Source organism: Rhopalosiphum padi, chromosome 1 (assembly GCF_020882245.1).
Source record: "Rhopalosiphum padi isolate XX-2018 chromosome 1, ASM2088224v1, whole genome shotgun sequence".
Taxonomy (NCBI): Eukaryota; Metazoa; Arthropoda; class Insecta; order Hemiptera; family Aphididae; genus Rhopalosiphum; species Rhopalosiphum padi.
Genome location: NC_083597.1, coordinates 70,089,185 through 70,107,264, shown reverse-complemented (window position 1 = coordinate 70,107,264; position 18,080 = coordinate 70,089,185). Strand labels below are relative to the sequence as shown.

Here is an 18,080-nt window from a genome sequence, read left to right as displayed (position 1 = left end):
ACTCGGATACTATTCTATAATGATTAATGGCGTTCTGCATAATAGCTAGAATATAGAAAATTATACCGAATGCACTTAACTACTTAAGTAATTTTAGTGTACCTAAGTTCACCAATCACACATGTTCTTGCAGTGGCGTAATTGTGGGGGGGCAAGAGGGGCACTTGCCCCCCCCCCCCCCCTGACAATTTTTTGAAAGCTAAAGGTATATATTTTAACCGGGGGGAGGGGTGTCAGGGTTTTGATAATAATAAATATATTACATTTATTATACATTGCCCCCCTAGATTTTTTCCCAGTTACGCCACTGTGTTCTTGTATTTAGTATGGTTCGATTTTAAACAATAACATTAAATTTAAACAATTTTTTACTTATAATAGTAATATAAATGTATATTATATATACGTATTTTGGATAAAATTGTATTGCCGAGTGAACAATAAATGGATGTAAGTTTTTATTAGTTACTTTTTCAGATTTTAAAATGTATTATTATAGTAAACTAATACAGACATATTACACTATAAACTAAATATAAACATATTAAGCTAAAACATTAAAACACAATTACGAAAAATAAGTAATAATCAATATGGTAAATACTAATTAACGATTATAGTTTTGAGAAATTATAATCGTTAAAAATTAATTTATTGTATAAATAAATATGTATAAATAGTATATGCTACACATTAATATATTTATACAATATACTATTATTACAACATTTTATAAGTTCTCTAAAGGATAATGCATTTTTAATATTCCATTAAATAATCTTCTACTAATGAATTCAAAGTACCATCATTTATCGATCACAAATATTTTTCATACAACTAACCTAGTAGCTAAGTTTAGAGATAATATTTTTACCCAAACCACCTAAATGAAAACCAAGAATATTTGCAAACGTGTTTATTAAAAAATAGACTTGAATAAAATATGTAGTTGTACTTCATGGAAAAAATGTATTCGTTTCATGTCGTTTCAAGATATTAAAAACCAAAATACGACAAAAAATACCGGTAGTGGTCAGAATTCAAGTAAAACCATTAGTCCCACTATATTATACTAAAGTCCCAAATATAAGTATTCCAATTGCATTTAAACACACATTGGTTCCCAAAATAACATATTTATGTATTAATAAAATAAGTAAATATAATATAGTTTAATTTTATTTACACACCATTAAACATACATAAACATAAATTGTTAACTAAGAAAAATATTACAGTTATCAACTCATAATAATATGATTAATAAAAATATATTTTTATTGAAAAAATCAATAATAAATTATATTATTATTATTATTATATTTTATTGGTACGCATATTAACAGTCAAATTATTATTAAAAAGCATACAATAAAAAATATTATTGATTAATTTGTATAAATAATTATTTTTATGAATTCAAAATTATATATTTTTGTTTGCAATCTTTCAGTTTATCGGCTTTCTTATCATTAATATACAATAAAAAATCATTCGCGCTAAATATTGTCGTGCGAATGTGGTTTATTCAATTTACATTGCAATATGTAAGACAAAATCGGGATATTTATTTAATTTAAATAACCAACGAAAAAAAGGTATTTAATATCTATAATTTGGGCCGCAGCAATCGGTAGGCGACACCCCGAAAAATAACGAAAAACTCTGGAGTTGTTTTCTAAAAATGTGAATTGTTCGACATGCAGTTCAAAGACGAACGCCAACAACAACAATATACTGATAATATTTGCTTTGGAATAAACGGTTAGGTTATAAAAAAAAAAAATCAAAGATTAAAAAAAACCATTTTCAAGAAGCCCTATTAAGAATAAAAATACACTTTGTATAATCACGTAACAGCATGGGCACACTACCTACAATGAAGGTACACCGTACTCCTCGAAAAGACTACAAAAAATAAACAAGTTACCACTAAGACTATTCTGGAAACGTGTGCTACAAATTTCAGGGATACGCGAACGATTGGCGTAACTCGATGCGTTCAGCGCACGCACGATATCAAAAGCAGGGTTATATTATAATGTACATTTAGATTTTCACGCACAACTCGAAAGAGACGTAAATAAGGGCCATTAAAGATACCGGTCGGTTGGAAGACTATATAATTTTATATTTTTTACTGCCCACACTATAGTCGTGTGCATCATATCGCGTACACACGCGAGCAAATAATATATAAGGTATGCATAAAAAAACTAAGAAAGCACAGCTGCAGCATTCTACCACGTTTCATATATTACCCGCGTGTTATACATTATATATTATATATATTATATATTTATAATTTATATCCATTACGAACGCGTCAATTACGGTCGCGTTTCGAAAACGACTTCCGGTCATTGACCACCGCCGAAACGCGTATACAGTACGGTCAGCGCAGTGCACACTGGGAAACAGGTTGTCGCGAATCCCGCGATTCAGTATATACGCATAAGAAATTTGAAAGCTAACATGTAATTTTTTTCATCTTTATCAGTATGTGAGTTGAAGCGACCCAGAAGAACTAAGTGGACGTTCGTAATTTTAAGTAATCTACACCTGTCGGGTCGGCGTTAATCACATGAGAAACAAAATTTAATCAAGACGTATTGAATTATTCAGGCCTGCGTGTCCTTGTGTTGTGTTTTGTCTGCACCCCAATTGCATATACTATTATTTCCGAAGAGGAAAAAACCGACGTGCCGCCGCCATGTTTCACGGGGTGACGAGAACCCTAGCTACGAGTAAAAGCCTCATTCATTTGTCCATCACGAGCCACGCACACGCAGAAGCAGTCCCCCTAGTCGACTACTGTTGCCGCCACTGCCACGAACGCCATTGGTCCCACCGTGAAAACGTCACGCGTGATAACCGCAATGTGATCCCTGCTACGACGCAACAAAATTATTGAAAAAAAAAACCGTTTACTACTCGTCTATTCGAGAACACGTATACCTACTTCCAAAGTACCTGTACATAAATTTTGTATCGCAAAAATCACGCGAAAAATATAATCAAAACTACAGCAGCTAAGGTTCAGATGTATAAAAATTATAATATAATAGTTTACCTCTGGACGGCCGGTTGTCTCGGTTGGAATTGAGAACTCGGTTGACCGAACGCGTAACCGTTGTAATCTTGAGTGTTACCCTGGTTGGCCTGCTGTTGACTCTGGTCCATGTCGTTCGGAGTCATAACTACGGAGTGCACCGGGTTCGAACTAAATACACACACAATGTTACACTCAACACAGCCAACAGTAAATTACTTTAATACTTTATTACATATTCTACTCTATTACAATATAATATAATTTATCACACACAATCTGCAGTACTGTATATCATGAAGCACGTGTCGCAACGGCAATCGTCTTCACCGTCTCCTTTCCGAGGAGTTCACTCACGATCTCAACGATCGTACTCGTATTATGATATAAGCGAGTATATAAGTTCGAGCCGGTGTTATGGACGTGTGCCGATGCAACCGTGTCTATAGCAGTATATGACACCTCAAAACAACCTAAAATATTCTACGTATATATCGTATCGCTCTGGAAGATCGACAGGCAATTATTACGACTCTTTTGGACCCGCCAACGGTATACTTATTGGTTTGATAGGTATCGGTATCGGCGAACGAAGATTTTTACCGCGAGCGTGTTTCCACGTAAATCGATCCCCGTTCGAACGCGGCGACGGCAGCGTCGACGACTAATATAAACGCCCGACCGCCCGCGCGCCTCGCCCTGCCAACGCCGCATTACACGCGTACGATAAACTCGGCACGCCGCACACGCAGCCGGTCGTCGTCGCCGTCGTCGCGCGTTTGCCCTTCTCCTCCGACGCGGCGCGTCCTCTACACGCACGCACACACGAGGAATGTGCGGCGAAGGCTCTCCTCTGTTGTAGCCGGTTAGAGTGTATATCGTGAGTTTAAGTGAGTGTGTGTTGCGAGTATGAGTGAGAGAGTGTGTGTGTGTGTGTGTGTGTGTGCATCGCGCATATTATAGTGCACGGCAAGAGGTGTACAAATCGCATAGTATTATTTTATTTACGCTATGGTAGTATCATCCAATATGCACGAGACGTTTGAAACGAGTGCGTAAAAGTGTATAATATTTTTACGTTATACAAGAGCAATAATAATAATATAGTTATAGTATCGCGTACACGCGCGGCAGGTACGACGAGACAGGGAAGCGTTTTTTTCCCCCGACTTCACCTGCGAGCGAAGCGCGCCGTTCGCGAGGGGGTGGAGACGATCGGAATGTCCCGGCGGCGGTGAACGTCGTAAGCCACGTGTGGGAAATGTGACTTGTCGCGTGCGTAACACGACGGAAAACCGCCACCGAGGGTGTAATACAATAATATTATATTGAACGGGAAAAAACGGACGACGACGACGACCCATACTATATACTATTGTTTTACCGTTTTATTTTTATGCCCGAAAAATACATTTAAAAAAAAATGTTTACGTGAGATGGCGGAACACAATATTATTATTCTAATACCGGTCGGCCACGGTGGTGTGTGTACATATCATGTAGTAGCGGTGGCGGAGTAAACATTTTCGGAATCGATCAAAAGCGTTTACGCCGCCGACGCCTGCGAGCAAACAAAATATTAATAATAAAGATAAAAAAAACTACGTACTGTTGGCCGTGCAATATTTATACACCAAGGTAGTACCTTTACATACACACAATCGAAGACGACGGCAGCACGAAACAAAAATTATTAATCGGCGTTACTTTTATTTTTTAGAAAAAATATATGTTTTTATTCCGGCGATGGTGACGAAGTTATACTGAGCCACTCTAAAAAGCGATTATCACAAAATGCGAACAACGTCACTTAATTAGATGACAAAAAACTAATTTTCAAAATAAACTATTAAAAAATATATATAATATTTATACGTCAGATATTAATTGTTATACTATTTTACAATTACATATATTAATACTACACTATTATTATTGTTGTTGTTAAGTTATGTTACTATATTACCGGATTCGTGAACGAAAACCACTAAAACAACTGACGGTACACAATAAATGTCGAAATTTAATTTAATTTATATTTTTATTAAAATATAATAAATAAATGTACTTTTAATTTATGATGTGATGGATTTTGGTCGGAGCGCACGGCGCAAAAACAACGTTACGGACGGACGGGCCGCGGTAGACAGAGAGGGAGAGAAAAAAAATACTTAAAACTCGTCCGAACTACTACATAATATATATATATAAAACGCAGTGTGGCCAACTACGACGATGTGTAGTCGGCCGCCGCCGACACCGCCGTCGACGACGTATGATGTACCGAACGTAAACGTGTTTTTTTTCCTCTCTTCCTTGCTCAGTATTTTTTTCTCTATTTCATTTATTTTTTACTACAAAACTCACGCCATTCATTATCGGCGTATACTTTGAACGGGAAAACATCGGACCATTTCGGGCACGTCACACAAACCGTGGCCCGATTGCTTGCGGCGTGGGGGTTCGATCAGCACAAATACAATAATATGTAATATACGTGTAATTATGGTATATTATATTCATAATAATATAATTATTATAATATGCACTTGAGTATACATAATAATAATACATATAAACATATTATATAATGTATTGTTTATTTAATAGTCCCTCATAATGTGTACAATGTTTCCACAATAAGTTTTTTTTAAGGGTTGGGGGTTTGTAAAAAATTCAAAAATTCTATAAAATAAGTAATTGTTTTTGTTTGTATGTCGGATATAAAAACGACGCAATAAAAAAATAATATAGTACATTATTAATTTATTATAATATGATATTGTGTGACGGTGAACGCCACGGCGAGACAACGGGTTTCGCGTGCAGTATGTATTTTCAGAGCAAAATATTGCAGTTAAGTACTAGAATTATACAATCGTCTATAAAACGGTGTTCCTCCGCCGTGACATTTCTTTGACCTTCCGCGCGCGCATTTGTTATTTATTTTTTTACGACACTGGTTTCTTGCAAAACGCCGGCGACAACGCTTTCCCTCTGAACATTTCTCTCTGTGAGTCCGTTGCTCCTATTCCAAGACGATGAAATAAACAAACGAGAATTTACGCGTATAAATAATAAATGAATAAGATATGTATAGACCAATAAACTATAATTGTATATGTTCGACGATAAATATATGAGAATCACCATAGCTAGTAGCATCCTATAAACATAATAATAATATTGTAAAACCAGAAAAAAACGCCAGCAATAGAAACTGCAAAGTGCAGAGCTGCATACAGAAATGGGTAATATTTAGAAACTGCGTTAATACAATTTGTTAAGGTATTTACAGTATTGCACTATACTTTTAAAGAATGGTTTCAAAGATGGATTTACCTGAGCCCTTCATCCGCCAAATAAAATAATAAATATAAATTCAATTAATCAGGTCAGAGGCGCACAAAGCAAGACGATTTCGTGTAAAATATTATATGAGTCTATAGAATGCGATATTCTTCTTGGGCACAATGAATACATATTATTATTATATATAATATAAAGTATATTATACTATATATATGTGTACGAAATAACCTACCTATATATTGTACACCGGTGTACAGGACAAGGGCAAACGAGTAACGACAACGTTTGATATACATTATACATATAATATAGTGATGTGGTGGGGATGATGGTGGTGGTTTTTGTGCGCGTTAAGTATAATAAATATTTCGTATATTTTGCAGGTCAGGATTTTCAAACTACCTGCAGGCTGCAATAGAATGAGGCAAAAGACCTTGCGCCCGGATTACATTAACAGCAATATCGAGAATCAGACATCCCATCAAACCTTGCGTTTTAGTATTTTATACCACTCATATACACTACTACTCTATAGTATGCAATAGAGTAAAGGTATTATTATAATAAATTTTAATAATACATATAGATGTGTTGTTGTTGTTGTTGTTACATACTGCAGAGGAAGTGGATTACATGTAGATAAATTCTCATTAAATCGTTGAAAATCACGATAAATGGGTCGTATTTAAACCAAATGTATATAGCACATGAACACATGGACAATGACCTCATTCAAAAAAGTAAGAAAAAACCCATTCAAAGCACGATGGTGATAATGTGTTATTACTTATTAATTGATTAGGTAATTAATACATATTACATTGTACCTAATAAGCCCATAATAAATATATACTTTACAGAGTAGTATATAATTTAGAGGAAAAAAAATATTTTGGAAGCAGCGTTCCACGCCTCAATGTTTTAAATGGAATAGGAATACCATCTGTTTCCGGTGGAAAATTATAAATGTGTACAGGGGCATACGTAACACAAAAATAATACCAATTGCATAAACAATTCATCGCACTAAATTTTTATGCCAATTAAACGTCAAACATAAGAGTTGAAATAGGTAAATACAATATGTACAGAAAATACTTTGGTAAATTTATCTGTATACATACTTCTCACTACTTCCAACCATACGTATGTACAAAATATTCGTACATTGGCAAAATTAATTCAATTAAACACAGTCACAAACAGCATCGCTAAATAACATAATAAAGACTTTTAGTTTTGTTTTAGTAGACTTTTTTTTTTTAAAAAAAAGGGAAATTATCAACTAAAATACAAATTACTTAACATTTTGACTCATTGAAAAAACGTACACATAATATTTTTATGTAGGTGCAGCACGCGTGCGCGTACACTCACACACGTGCATATTATTTTGTAGTAAAGACTAGATGACACACGAGTCAAGTATTTTAATGAATATTCGTCATGTACAATGTATATATGTGTATATGAAGTAGCATACATATATATGTGCGTGTGTGTGTGTGCGTATGTATATATATATACATAATCATTATATTACACAAATAATATGCTCTCTTCTTAGGTCGTGTACTAACGAATAACGACAAATAAATATGTACATTACATTATATAGAAATGAGAATAGTCACTTAAAACATATCATTTTATTCTTAAAATATCGATACATGGTATACATATTATATAAGTACGCAGAAATATTATTGTTAGTATAGATGCCGCCAATCATAAATAAATATATATCATATTATTCGCATCAGAATTATTCCAAGGGGAAAAATATGAACCAAGGCATAAGAAACAACTGTTTTTAAAATAAAATTATTTTAACTTTAACTTCTAATTAAAAATATGGTAACTACATATTACATAGTTACATGTTTAATAAATAAGACACGCTAAATATATTATTATTGAATAATAATATAATATAATATAATTTATGTTCAATAAACTATTCCTAATTATTATAAGTAGGTATCAAGAATCATTTAGATTTAAATTTATATTAATAATTAAGTTGAATCAACAAATTTATAATTTTATAGTTGTTACAACAGACGGCAATCATTTATAATTGAATTTAACGTACATAAAAACAAATTAAATTTTCGCCCAAATTATATATACTAATATATTACAATATATTATTTACAATATAGTATTTACAATAAAATATAATATAATATTGGTTAATTTATACATAATATTAGACCGCGGATTTGTATGCATTTACATATTTATTCTGGTTGATCGTATGATATGCTTAGTGAGCACAACATTTGTTTCATGACATAAAGATTTTAAAAATGAAACTTTTTAGTGCATATTTTTGCATATTTCGACATTTTTATTTATTTTAATGGCTTATTTAACAATTTTAATTGCATATTTCAATGTTTTTTTATTTTTTTTTAGTTTAGGTTAATATCAAAATAAATTAATAGGTATACTTATAGGTTTTCCCAAACATAACCTTAATAATCGAGGAAATAAAATATGTATACCAAGATGACGAAGGTGACGAAAAAAATGAAAAAAAGTGGATAAGTATCTATAGTAGGGTTCTGTAATTTTAAAAATATATTTTTTTAATTAAATGTTCAAAAAATAAATTTTCTTTTTACTAATTTTTTATGCATATTTTAACATTTTAGCGCATTTATTTAAGCATATTTAAGTTTTTTAGCGCATATTTGGTTGGTTTTTAATGCATTTATAGATCCGCGTCCTAATAATATATTATCGAAGGTAGGTATTTATCCTTTTATTTTTAAGCCAGTAATAATTTTCAGTCTAATATTGTAAGAAATATACTTTATTATATTATTTATATATATAAAATATCTATATTATATATTCTTCACGCAGAAAGTTGCAATGAATAATATAATGATAATAATAACATACATAAAAACAACATTAATACAAATGAAACTGCCATCGATTTCTGTTTATAAAAAAAAAAACCAAATTGAAATTAAAATAAATTTATTCCCACTAAGTTTTGAATCGTTTATCATACGCGCGCGCGCCGTTGCGTGCACCCTGCTTGAATCAACCCTCATGGAATATACTCGAGTTGTATATATATATTTATATTTATATATCTATATATATATATATCATATGCAAAGCACTCGTCATCGTACAACCCATCCGACGGATATACACGGGGAATATAAAATATATATATGTGTGTGTGTATGTATACAGTATACAGACGCGAAAAAAATGCCATATAATATAATACGGCCGGTAATGAAATCCGTTCCGTTCGCCATTTTGAGTGCGTATAATAATTGATGTTTTTTTCATTCTTTTTTATACGTGCACTGAACATTTCACTACGCGTACATTGTATGCACAACTACATACATAGAAAATGGCGAATTCGAATTAATTTTTTATTAAAATCAGTAAATATATATTACATGTTATAAAATTCCATGTATATTATTTCAGATAGAACATACACAGTATACTACATAGACACAATATGGTGCGACAGCCTATATAATAAAGTCATACAAAAAATATATTATAACCGATAATATATACTTACGAGTAAACTATTTTTCCAATGAATCGAATCTATTCAATAGGTAGTATACCTATATATAATATACCTATACAGAGTGATTTATCAAGCATGCTTAGTGCTTACTCCTACTTTTCTCAATTAATGACGAACTTTTTAAAAAATTATTCATAAAATTATTAAGCAAGTATGTTAAATAAGATCATATTTTTAAATACTTAAATTTTGTTCTGGATAGAATTATTAGATTTTTTTTAACTATAGAGTATCCCGTGGAGATATAATTGTCTTATTAACAAATGATAACCACCCTTTTTTATGGTTGATAGTGTTAAGTTGATGATTTTTAAAAGTGTTGATGTATATAAATCGAACTTCAAACTTTTATGAGTTACTGTTAGTACTAAGGTAGCACATGATAACATGTTTAGAAAATCTGTATAAAGGGCTTATATTATGATGATTTCAAAACTAAAGTGATGAATATAAATTTTATAATTTTTTTAAGCTGTCCGAGTGTCATAAGTACTATAAGCTAAATATTTCACCTATTTTATATATTTTTTGTAAAACTATTACTATATAATATAACGACAATATTATCCTTAGTACATAAAATATAATAACTTGTTTGAGTTTAAATTTAAATGCGTCAACGAAAAATTATCATCAAATTAAAATCTTGAAATAGAAGCGTGTTCCATTTGAAAAAGTCTGTATCGTCACAGTATACTCCTTTAACGATTTAAAAGTCTAAGTACTTGAAAACATGGATTAATTATTAATAAAGACTAAAATGAGTGAAAAGTGAATAATATGCTCATTTAGGTATATTATTGGACATAATTGAGTTTGTTTTCGAATATCATAATTTTGATTTTTTGATTTAACAACAATTTAAAAACACAGCGATTAGACTGATTAGATAAAAACACATTTATCACACTGTTATTTTAAAAACCACGATTGCATTCAATCGTTAGTAACTATGATACTATATCTCGTTAAATTTCGATAAATTACTATTTGATAACTATAGTTCAGTTAAACAAACTGTTATTTTTCACAGCTGTTAACAAGACCGTAACTGAAAAAATTCGGGGGGGGGGGGGGGGTCCAACATTTTTTTTAAATATAGAAACTGAAATTGTATGGTCGATAAACTATATTTACCAGTGAAATGTGGCTGTTTTAAAAAATTTCGGGTTACGAATACAACACTAAGGGTATCGAAAGAGCATAAAACAATTCACTATATATTATGTTTCTATTATAGGTACATGGATTCAAAACAAAATTTAGTCCAAAAAAAACATAAACCGGGCAAGGATAACCATTATAAATAAGCCATGTAGCTACATAGGTGTATATACAGTGGTAGATACCAAATTATCTTTGATAAATCGTCGTGATTCACGGTTATCGACTAAATTATAGTACATATAGATCGTTAACTAATTTACAGAATATAAATAAGTATACCTATTATATATTTACTAATATACAGTAAACTTAGTGAATATTATACTTGTATGAGCAACTCGTAAATATTTTTTTAATGTTTCGTTTTTGTTATTGACATAAAAGCGAATAAATTGTATTAAAAAATTCATCGCCACACGCAAAATACATAATAATAATATTATTATTCTTGTTTGTAGAAAAATTTGATATTTTAGTTCTGCTTTTTTGCAATACGCCAATACATATATTAGGCGTTAAGTACCTATTATATATTATAATAGTCATCGACGAATATTTACACATATACACATACATTTAAACTATATAATATTATTTTGATAAACAATAACAATAACAGTGTGAACGATATGAGGATAATATATATATTATATATTAAGTATTAACATCTGCACGTAGTCGGGCCCGCGTAAGAATATAAAAGATGCGATCGCTCGGGAATTATAAACCTAAACGAACTATGTGCGTGCATAGGTTATACCGTATATTATGTATACTATGTAGGTACATATACACACGCCACACACACGATGTGATGTACAATATTATAATATTATACTGATACTGTGTAGGTACATAATAATCATGGCGGTTAATGTGCGAAGAAACCGTTAAAAAACTCGACACATGCGTCAAAACAGTGATACCGCGGTTGCCTTCTTGGCGGGTGAAAGAGAAAAAAACACCGGGAAAAGGCTCGTGCGTGTCGTCACACGTGGAAAGATACATAACATCGTCGCACTTCCCGTTCGCGTACGTACCTATAATATATTATTAACATTATTATGTACCCCGAACGGTGCGACGGCCAGTGCTGCGATGCACGTGTAAAAAAGAACGTGCGCATTTTTATTTTATTATAAAGGGCACTTCCCTAGTGTGCGTAATAAGTGCGTGCCCCCACACAATAATCTGAGCGAAGTGTCCAGTACCGGTTCGGCTTTTGATTTTTCCGTTTCCAAAATCCGACCACCAGTTTTGTGGTATCCGTCGCATACGTTATTATATATTATTACCACCCCCGCGATTGTCCTACGCCCCTATTTAAAGGCCTCGCGCACACGTCATGTACATCGTCGTCCAAATATAATGGCCAGGGATTCCGCACGCCCGCGGTCCCCTCGAGTGTACGCAGCGGGCACGTTCTCAGCCGCCCCCGCTGCGTCCCGTCCGGCTCGAGCCCGACCGGTCGGCTCGTACATATACGTACGACGCCGCCGCCCACGTACGTAGTCGAGTGACGGGGACGGCGCGCGCGAACAATGCGGAAAAAATATAAAACGCATTCGCGCCGGGACACAATGGCCGCACTGACTGCACACTCACACACGGGCATATTATTATAATACAAACACAGACGGTGTTATAATATAATAATAAATAATACATACACACACGCATATATATATATATATAATATTATTGTAATTATTTACCACGAATTAATGTATATATAAATATATATTATATCATGTCATGTAAATGGCGTCGCGCGCGAACGAAAGGGGTAAGCCGGGGGCCGACTATTTTTTTGCGTTATAGAGTATAAAATAAAATGGCGATTTCCCACCGCGGTGTACCGCAAATGCTGTTTTTTACTAGAAATAAACAACGTCGACCTGCGGTACATGGGTATAACTAAATTAAATAAAACGCTGGACAATATATTATATGATCAATCGCAATAATATAATATATCAGACTCAAACTGGTTTTCTCGACCACCAAACTTTTTGCGCGTCTATACCTCATACCAAGCCGTAATATACACGACGCGGCGAATCTTTTATACAATATGATAATAATAAACGATAGTCAAACAAATGTGCATATATATATATATATATATGTGACTGCAGTTTAAGTACGCGCCCTGCTGCAACTGCGACAGCAGCTCCGGGGTCCTTCGCGATTTTTGTCGAGCCAGGTTCCGGTGGGAACGTGTGCGTTCTAAAACGGTCGAAATTCACTTTCATACCACTTATATAATATAAATGAGTACCTATCATATTATGTGTTATATGTGTAAATTTCGACTATCATACATACCTTACAAGCTAAATTATGTAAATTTACAACGCTATTTTTTCTTGGCAGTACGGGCTATACAACTTACATTTTTATGATATATTGGTTATAATGTATAAGTCGAAAACATAATAATATATGCCTTATAGGTCTGACGGTCGCACACATAAATATCAAAGGAAATCGCGCGTGAAAATTGTGACGGTCGTGTGGACGACGACGAATGTTTTATTATAAGCGCCGTGGCTGTATATTATTACACGATAATGAATATAATAATAAAAATAATATTCGTTGTACCGACCGATGGGTTTCGTGCTGTGGTCCCTGTCATAGTTCTATAGCAGGAGCGGCTGAAACGAATCGACGTTCCTTTATAATATATACCATAATAATAGGTATAGTATGTATAGATGGTTTGCTATTTATTCCACAAGAACGACTTGAGAACCGCTGTGGTCGTTATAACGATGGACTGTTATCATCACGCATGTATAAATTGTTCGAATTATCAATTTTTTTATACATAATATATATTACCTACACTCCTACAGTTACTTAGACCACACATATATTTGATGGGTACCTTAAATATAATATCTAATCGGTAAGTATAATATAAAGGTCTTACTACCTATATAAATACCACCGAAGCACAAACAAGTACATAGATATATAATACCTAATTTATTAGCGAACTTATAAGAACTTCTGGATTGTCATCGCAAAACGAATTTGATTGAAAGAAACATGCAATACCTTAGATGTTGATAATACATCACTTGCATAATATAACTATTTTATCAAACTGCAAGTCTAATAATGTATAGTAAATAACAAATTCAACCATAACGTAATACTGCTCTTCGGTTATATATATTTATTATTATATACTAGATGGTTGATGCAACTTGTAGCAAAACAACTTTTCATAAAAAGACTATTCTTTTACCATTTTCATTTGTTTCGCGCGTGCAACAAGTCAATAAAACATTACCAGCCCTGTGTGCAACAAATATAACGAAGGAGAAAATAACTTTTGAAAGTCCCATGCATCTGGTTTAACTTATTTGATTTATTTTTCGAGAATATTGGCACTAGGAACACTATAACAGATAAAATATAAAATATCATCTTACATGTAGGAAAGACTATATAGAATAAAAGATTAATAGCATCTCGGTAGACACATAAGTACTACGGTACAGATATAATATGACATATAATGTGTATATATATATATATTATATATATTATGTATATTTATATGCCATATAAAATTGCAAATTAAACAATATATACATGAATATGATAGATTATAGTGATATTATATCCGCAAGTATAGAATTTCGACCTATACGTAATGAGCTTTTTATTCTCTATAAATAAAAGGGAGATAAATAACTCATTTTATTGGTGAAACTATGCAAAAAAATTTGTCCAGGAAAAATAAAATGAAAAGTTTTAAAAAACAAATAATACCTTTCGTGAAAAAACGGTTTTTTTTTCAATAGGTATTTAATGCGTTTTATATTTTAATTCATCAATGTATGGATATTTTTCTTTTTAACAAATATATTATTATTATATTTATAAATACCTACATGGCTACATATATAATACATATTTTATTGAATCGTATTATGTAAACTGTGTACAAAACATTTTGTATTATATATATATCAACAAATTTACATACATTTTTAATTATAATAATTCATTTTTATGATTATAAAAGTATAAACCTAAACAGATTCAAACGTACTAAAAATGTTTAATGCATAAAACAGCAGGTAACTAAATTTGCAGTATACAGCTCAACTCTGTAGATTAATTAAATTGTTTTAAATAATTTTAGTTGTCAATATTTTTTTTACTAATTTTTTCAGTTATTTCAGATAACATGGGTAGTTTGTATTTATAATTATACCCACTAGTATGTTTTGGTGTATACTTTTTAAGTCCCGGTATAAAAGAAAAAAAATACCAAATGGAAAACGAAAAATATACTAAGTCCATCGCACTTCAGAAAAGTGTATTTATTAAAATATTAAAATATTAAAATCTATTGTATCCGTAGATTATTTATTTTGTATGAGTAGTATATTGTGAATTTCTAAAGTTCTAGTTGAAATAGGAATACTAATACAGCTAAACACTAAATTAGTATAATAACTAAACCTAACAGAAAGAAATAATATATTTAATAACTAAAGAAAACGAAATTAGAGAAAAATGCAGGTATTACAAATAAAACAATTATGTATTTTTAATATTATTGAATACGACAATTGTATAAGAACCATTAAAGTAGAATAATAATTTACTATTTAATCTAAAAAATTGTTTTTCATAATATTACAGATTACAAAAACTTATACAGATTAATTTATTTCAAAAGCTAACCTACATTATGATTACATATTACTCAAAATTAAGCTCCAAGACCACAACTACTCTTTATTATAACTCTTGTGTATATATCTCTGTGGTATAACCAATAACCATATAAATTGTTTAAATGGCATTATTTTCACGCACCAATTCTTGAAACTTTTGACAAATTATTACATACTATGTCAAAAAGATAATCCAACCCCACAAAATATTTATATATTATTAAACATAAGAAAGTTTCTATCGAACCAATAGTACCTATTTTATTAATTCTTCGAACAAAATTCAATTGTAATGGATTTTACACGCACACACGCACACATAACTACACGAATCAACATATTGCAATTATGCATAATAAAATTATAAAAATTATGAATTAAAACAATATTTCGAAATTTTATCATATAGGTACCTAAATCATGTAATGTATAAACAAAAGCCTTAATACACCTTAAAACTATACCTTACAACAACTATTATTTCTATCTGCAGATGAATAAATATTCAGTAAATGTAATCATTGTGTATATAAATAGTACTGAAATAGAATTAAATATGAAATTGAAATTTTAAGTATTTCTTAGGATTAGAGTACAAATTGAATGAAAAAAAATTTCTAGGCAGGAAAACATTAAAGTATGAGAATCAATGATTCGAATGTATTAACCAATGCGTGAAGATTTCAATATGAATTCCCCTTTGAACTCGATTTTAATTTTAAGAATCGCTTGCCGAAATAAAGAAAAGGAAATTACCAAATATAAGGGTGGCTATCTTATAAAATGTATTGACGACTGTGCTTCCCATATATAAAATTATATCCAAACTACAATGTACTCAATAATAATAAAGCATTATAACTTAATATAGGTAAGTAGGAAACCATAAATGGCAAAGTAACGTTTGTGATTTATTCGACGGAATTAAAAAACTGGACTTTTTTTATAAAATCGTTAACCTTTGAAATAAATATATATTCATGTCCAAATTACAATGTGAAAGATAAATGTAAACGAGTGTAATGATAATATACATACAATTATAATAATTAATGATAAAAATACCAAATATGTTTGTTATAAAAATGTCTCCCTTTTTAATAAAATGATCATAATACATGGTTATTATAACATTATAATGCACGTGTAAAAAGAATAAGTGGCTTATACATCAGAAGAATAAAATAAAAAATTGCTTGTGAAATTATTTCATTTCATTTCATTTTTTTTTAAATAATATATGTGTACACTGCGCACATACCTATAAACGGTACTTTATATTATATAAAGACGATGTAAATACAATAAAAATTCGACCGAAAAAGGGCAAGATTTCACAGACACGGAGTTTAAGAGGGACAATGACGAGAGGGATGTATTACTATTATTATATTCTATGCACGTGTATGTGTGCGTATATGTCCCTTCTCTCGGTTCGTTTTCACTTATATATACCTATATATATTCTTATATAGTATATACATTATAAATATAACACAATAATATATAGTTTCAAAGAACGATAATCGGGGTGCATATTGGTGTATATATAGTATACATATATCTACGTATGTACGGTGGCGACAGCGTCGTCCAATGTGAAGATGACTGTTGGAAATTCAATGGTTCCCAAAATGCACGTAAATTGTTTGTTACTGTACTAATAAACAGAACTATTGTAATAATTAATAACTAATAAGTAATGAATAATGTAATTATCGTCTTTCTGTGTATACAATAACGACGAAGATTAATACTTTTTGGGAAGATGGAAAACAAGTCACGACTCACTACGATATAGATACTATATATCACCTATTAATGGAATGATTAAGTTTGTGAGGAAAAATAATATACCATGAAATATTTTTTTTTTATTGTACAACCACGAGGTTAGTCTGACAATTGTCTATTATTCTAAAACTTTAGATCGTTGTGTACGAAGCAAGTTAATTCTTAACCTGTTACCTGGCTACGTTTAACTACAATAATATGTGTATATTATAAAGTACATTCACGCGTATAACGAAATAATATAAAGTAATTAATGTAATTGCTAAATCTGCTATGATTGTATTTATAGGAAATATGAAATATATATATAGATATCCTTAGATTGCTAGCTTAAATATAAATAGACCAAATTTTTTAAAGAAGACTTAATAAGCCTCTCATAATATAGATAACGAAAAATGTGAGGCATAAGGACACACCCCCAAATATACTTAACGACATACAAATAAACAAAAAAATATAATTTACA

The 18,080-nt window shown here is 31.2% G+C and overlaps 1 protein-coding gene and 1 long non-coding RNA gene across 8 annotated transcripts in view; one reads left to right on the top strand and one right to left on the bottom strand.

The window, feature by feature from the left end:
- Nucleotides 1-18,080, bottom strand: part of LOC132932134 (insulin-like growth factor 2 mRNA-binding protein 2) — a 48,785-nt gene that overhangs the window by 19,912 nt on the left and 10,793 nt on the right. For 2 of the 7 annotated variants that reach the window (XM_060998365.1, XM_060998364.1), the window contains exon 3: nt 3,074-3,223. The exons of 1 other annotated variant lie outside the window; for it this stretch is intronic. In XM_060998365.1, coding sequence (XP_060854348.1) covers nt 3,074-3,223 — 150 coding nt within the window. Of the gene's footprint in view, nt 1-3,073; nt 3,224-4,661; nt 5,209-18,080 lie in introns of those variants that run through there. 4 more of the 7 variants (XM_060998367.1, XM_060998369.1, XM_060998368.1 and 1 more) reach the window with 4 other exon arrangements.
- Nucleotides 5,279-6,949, top strand: LOC132932137 (uncharacterized). The gene is made up of 2 exons (XR_009662818.1): nt 5,279-5,540; nt 6,748-6,949. It is a non-coding gene; the product is annotated as an uncharacterized LOC132932137 (long non-coding RNA).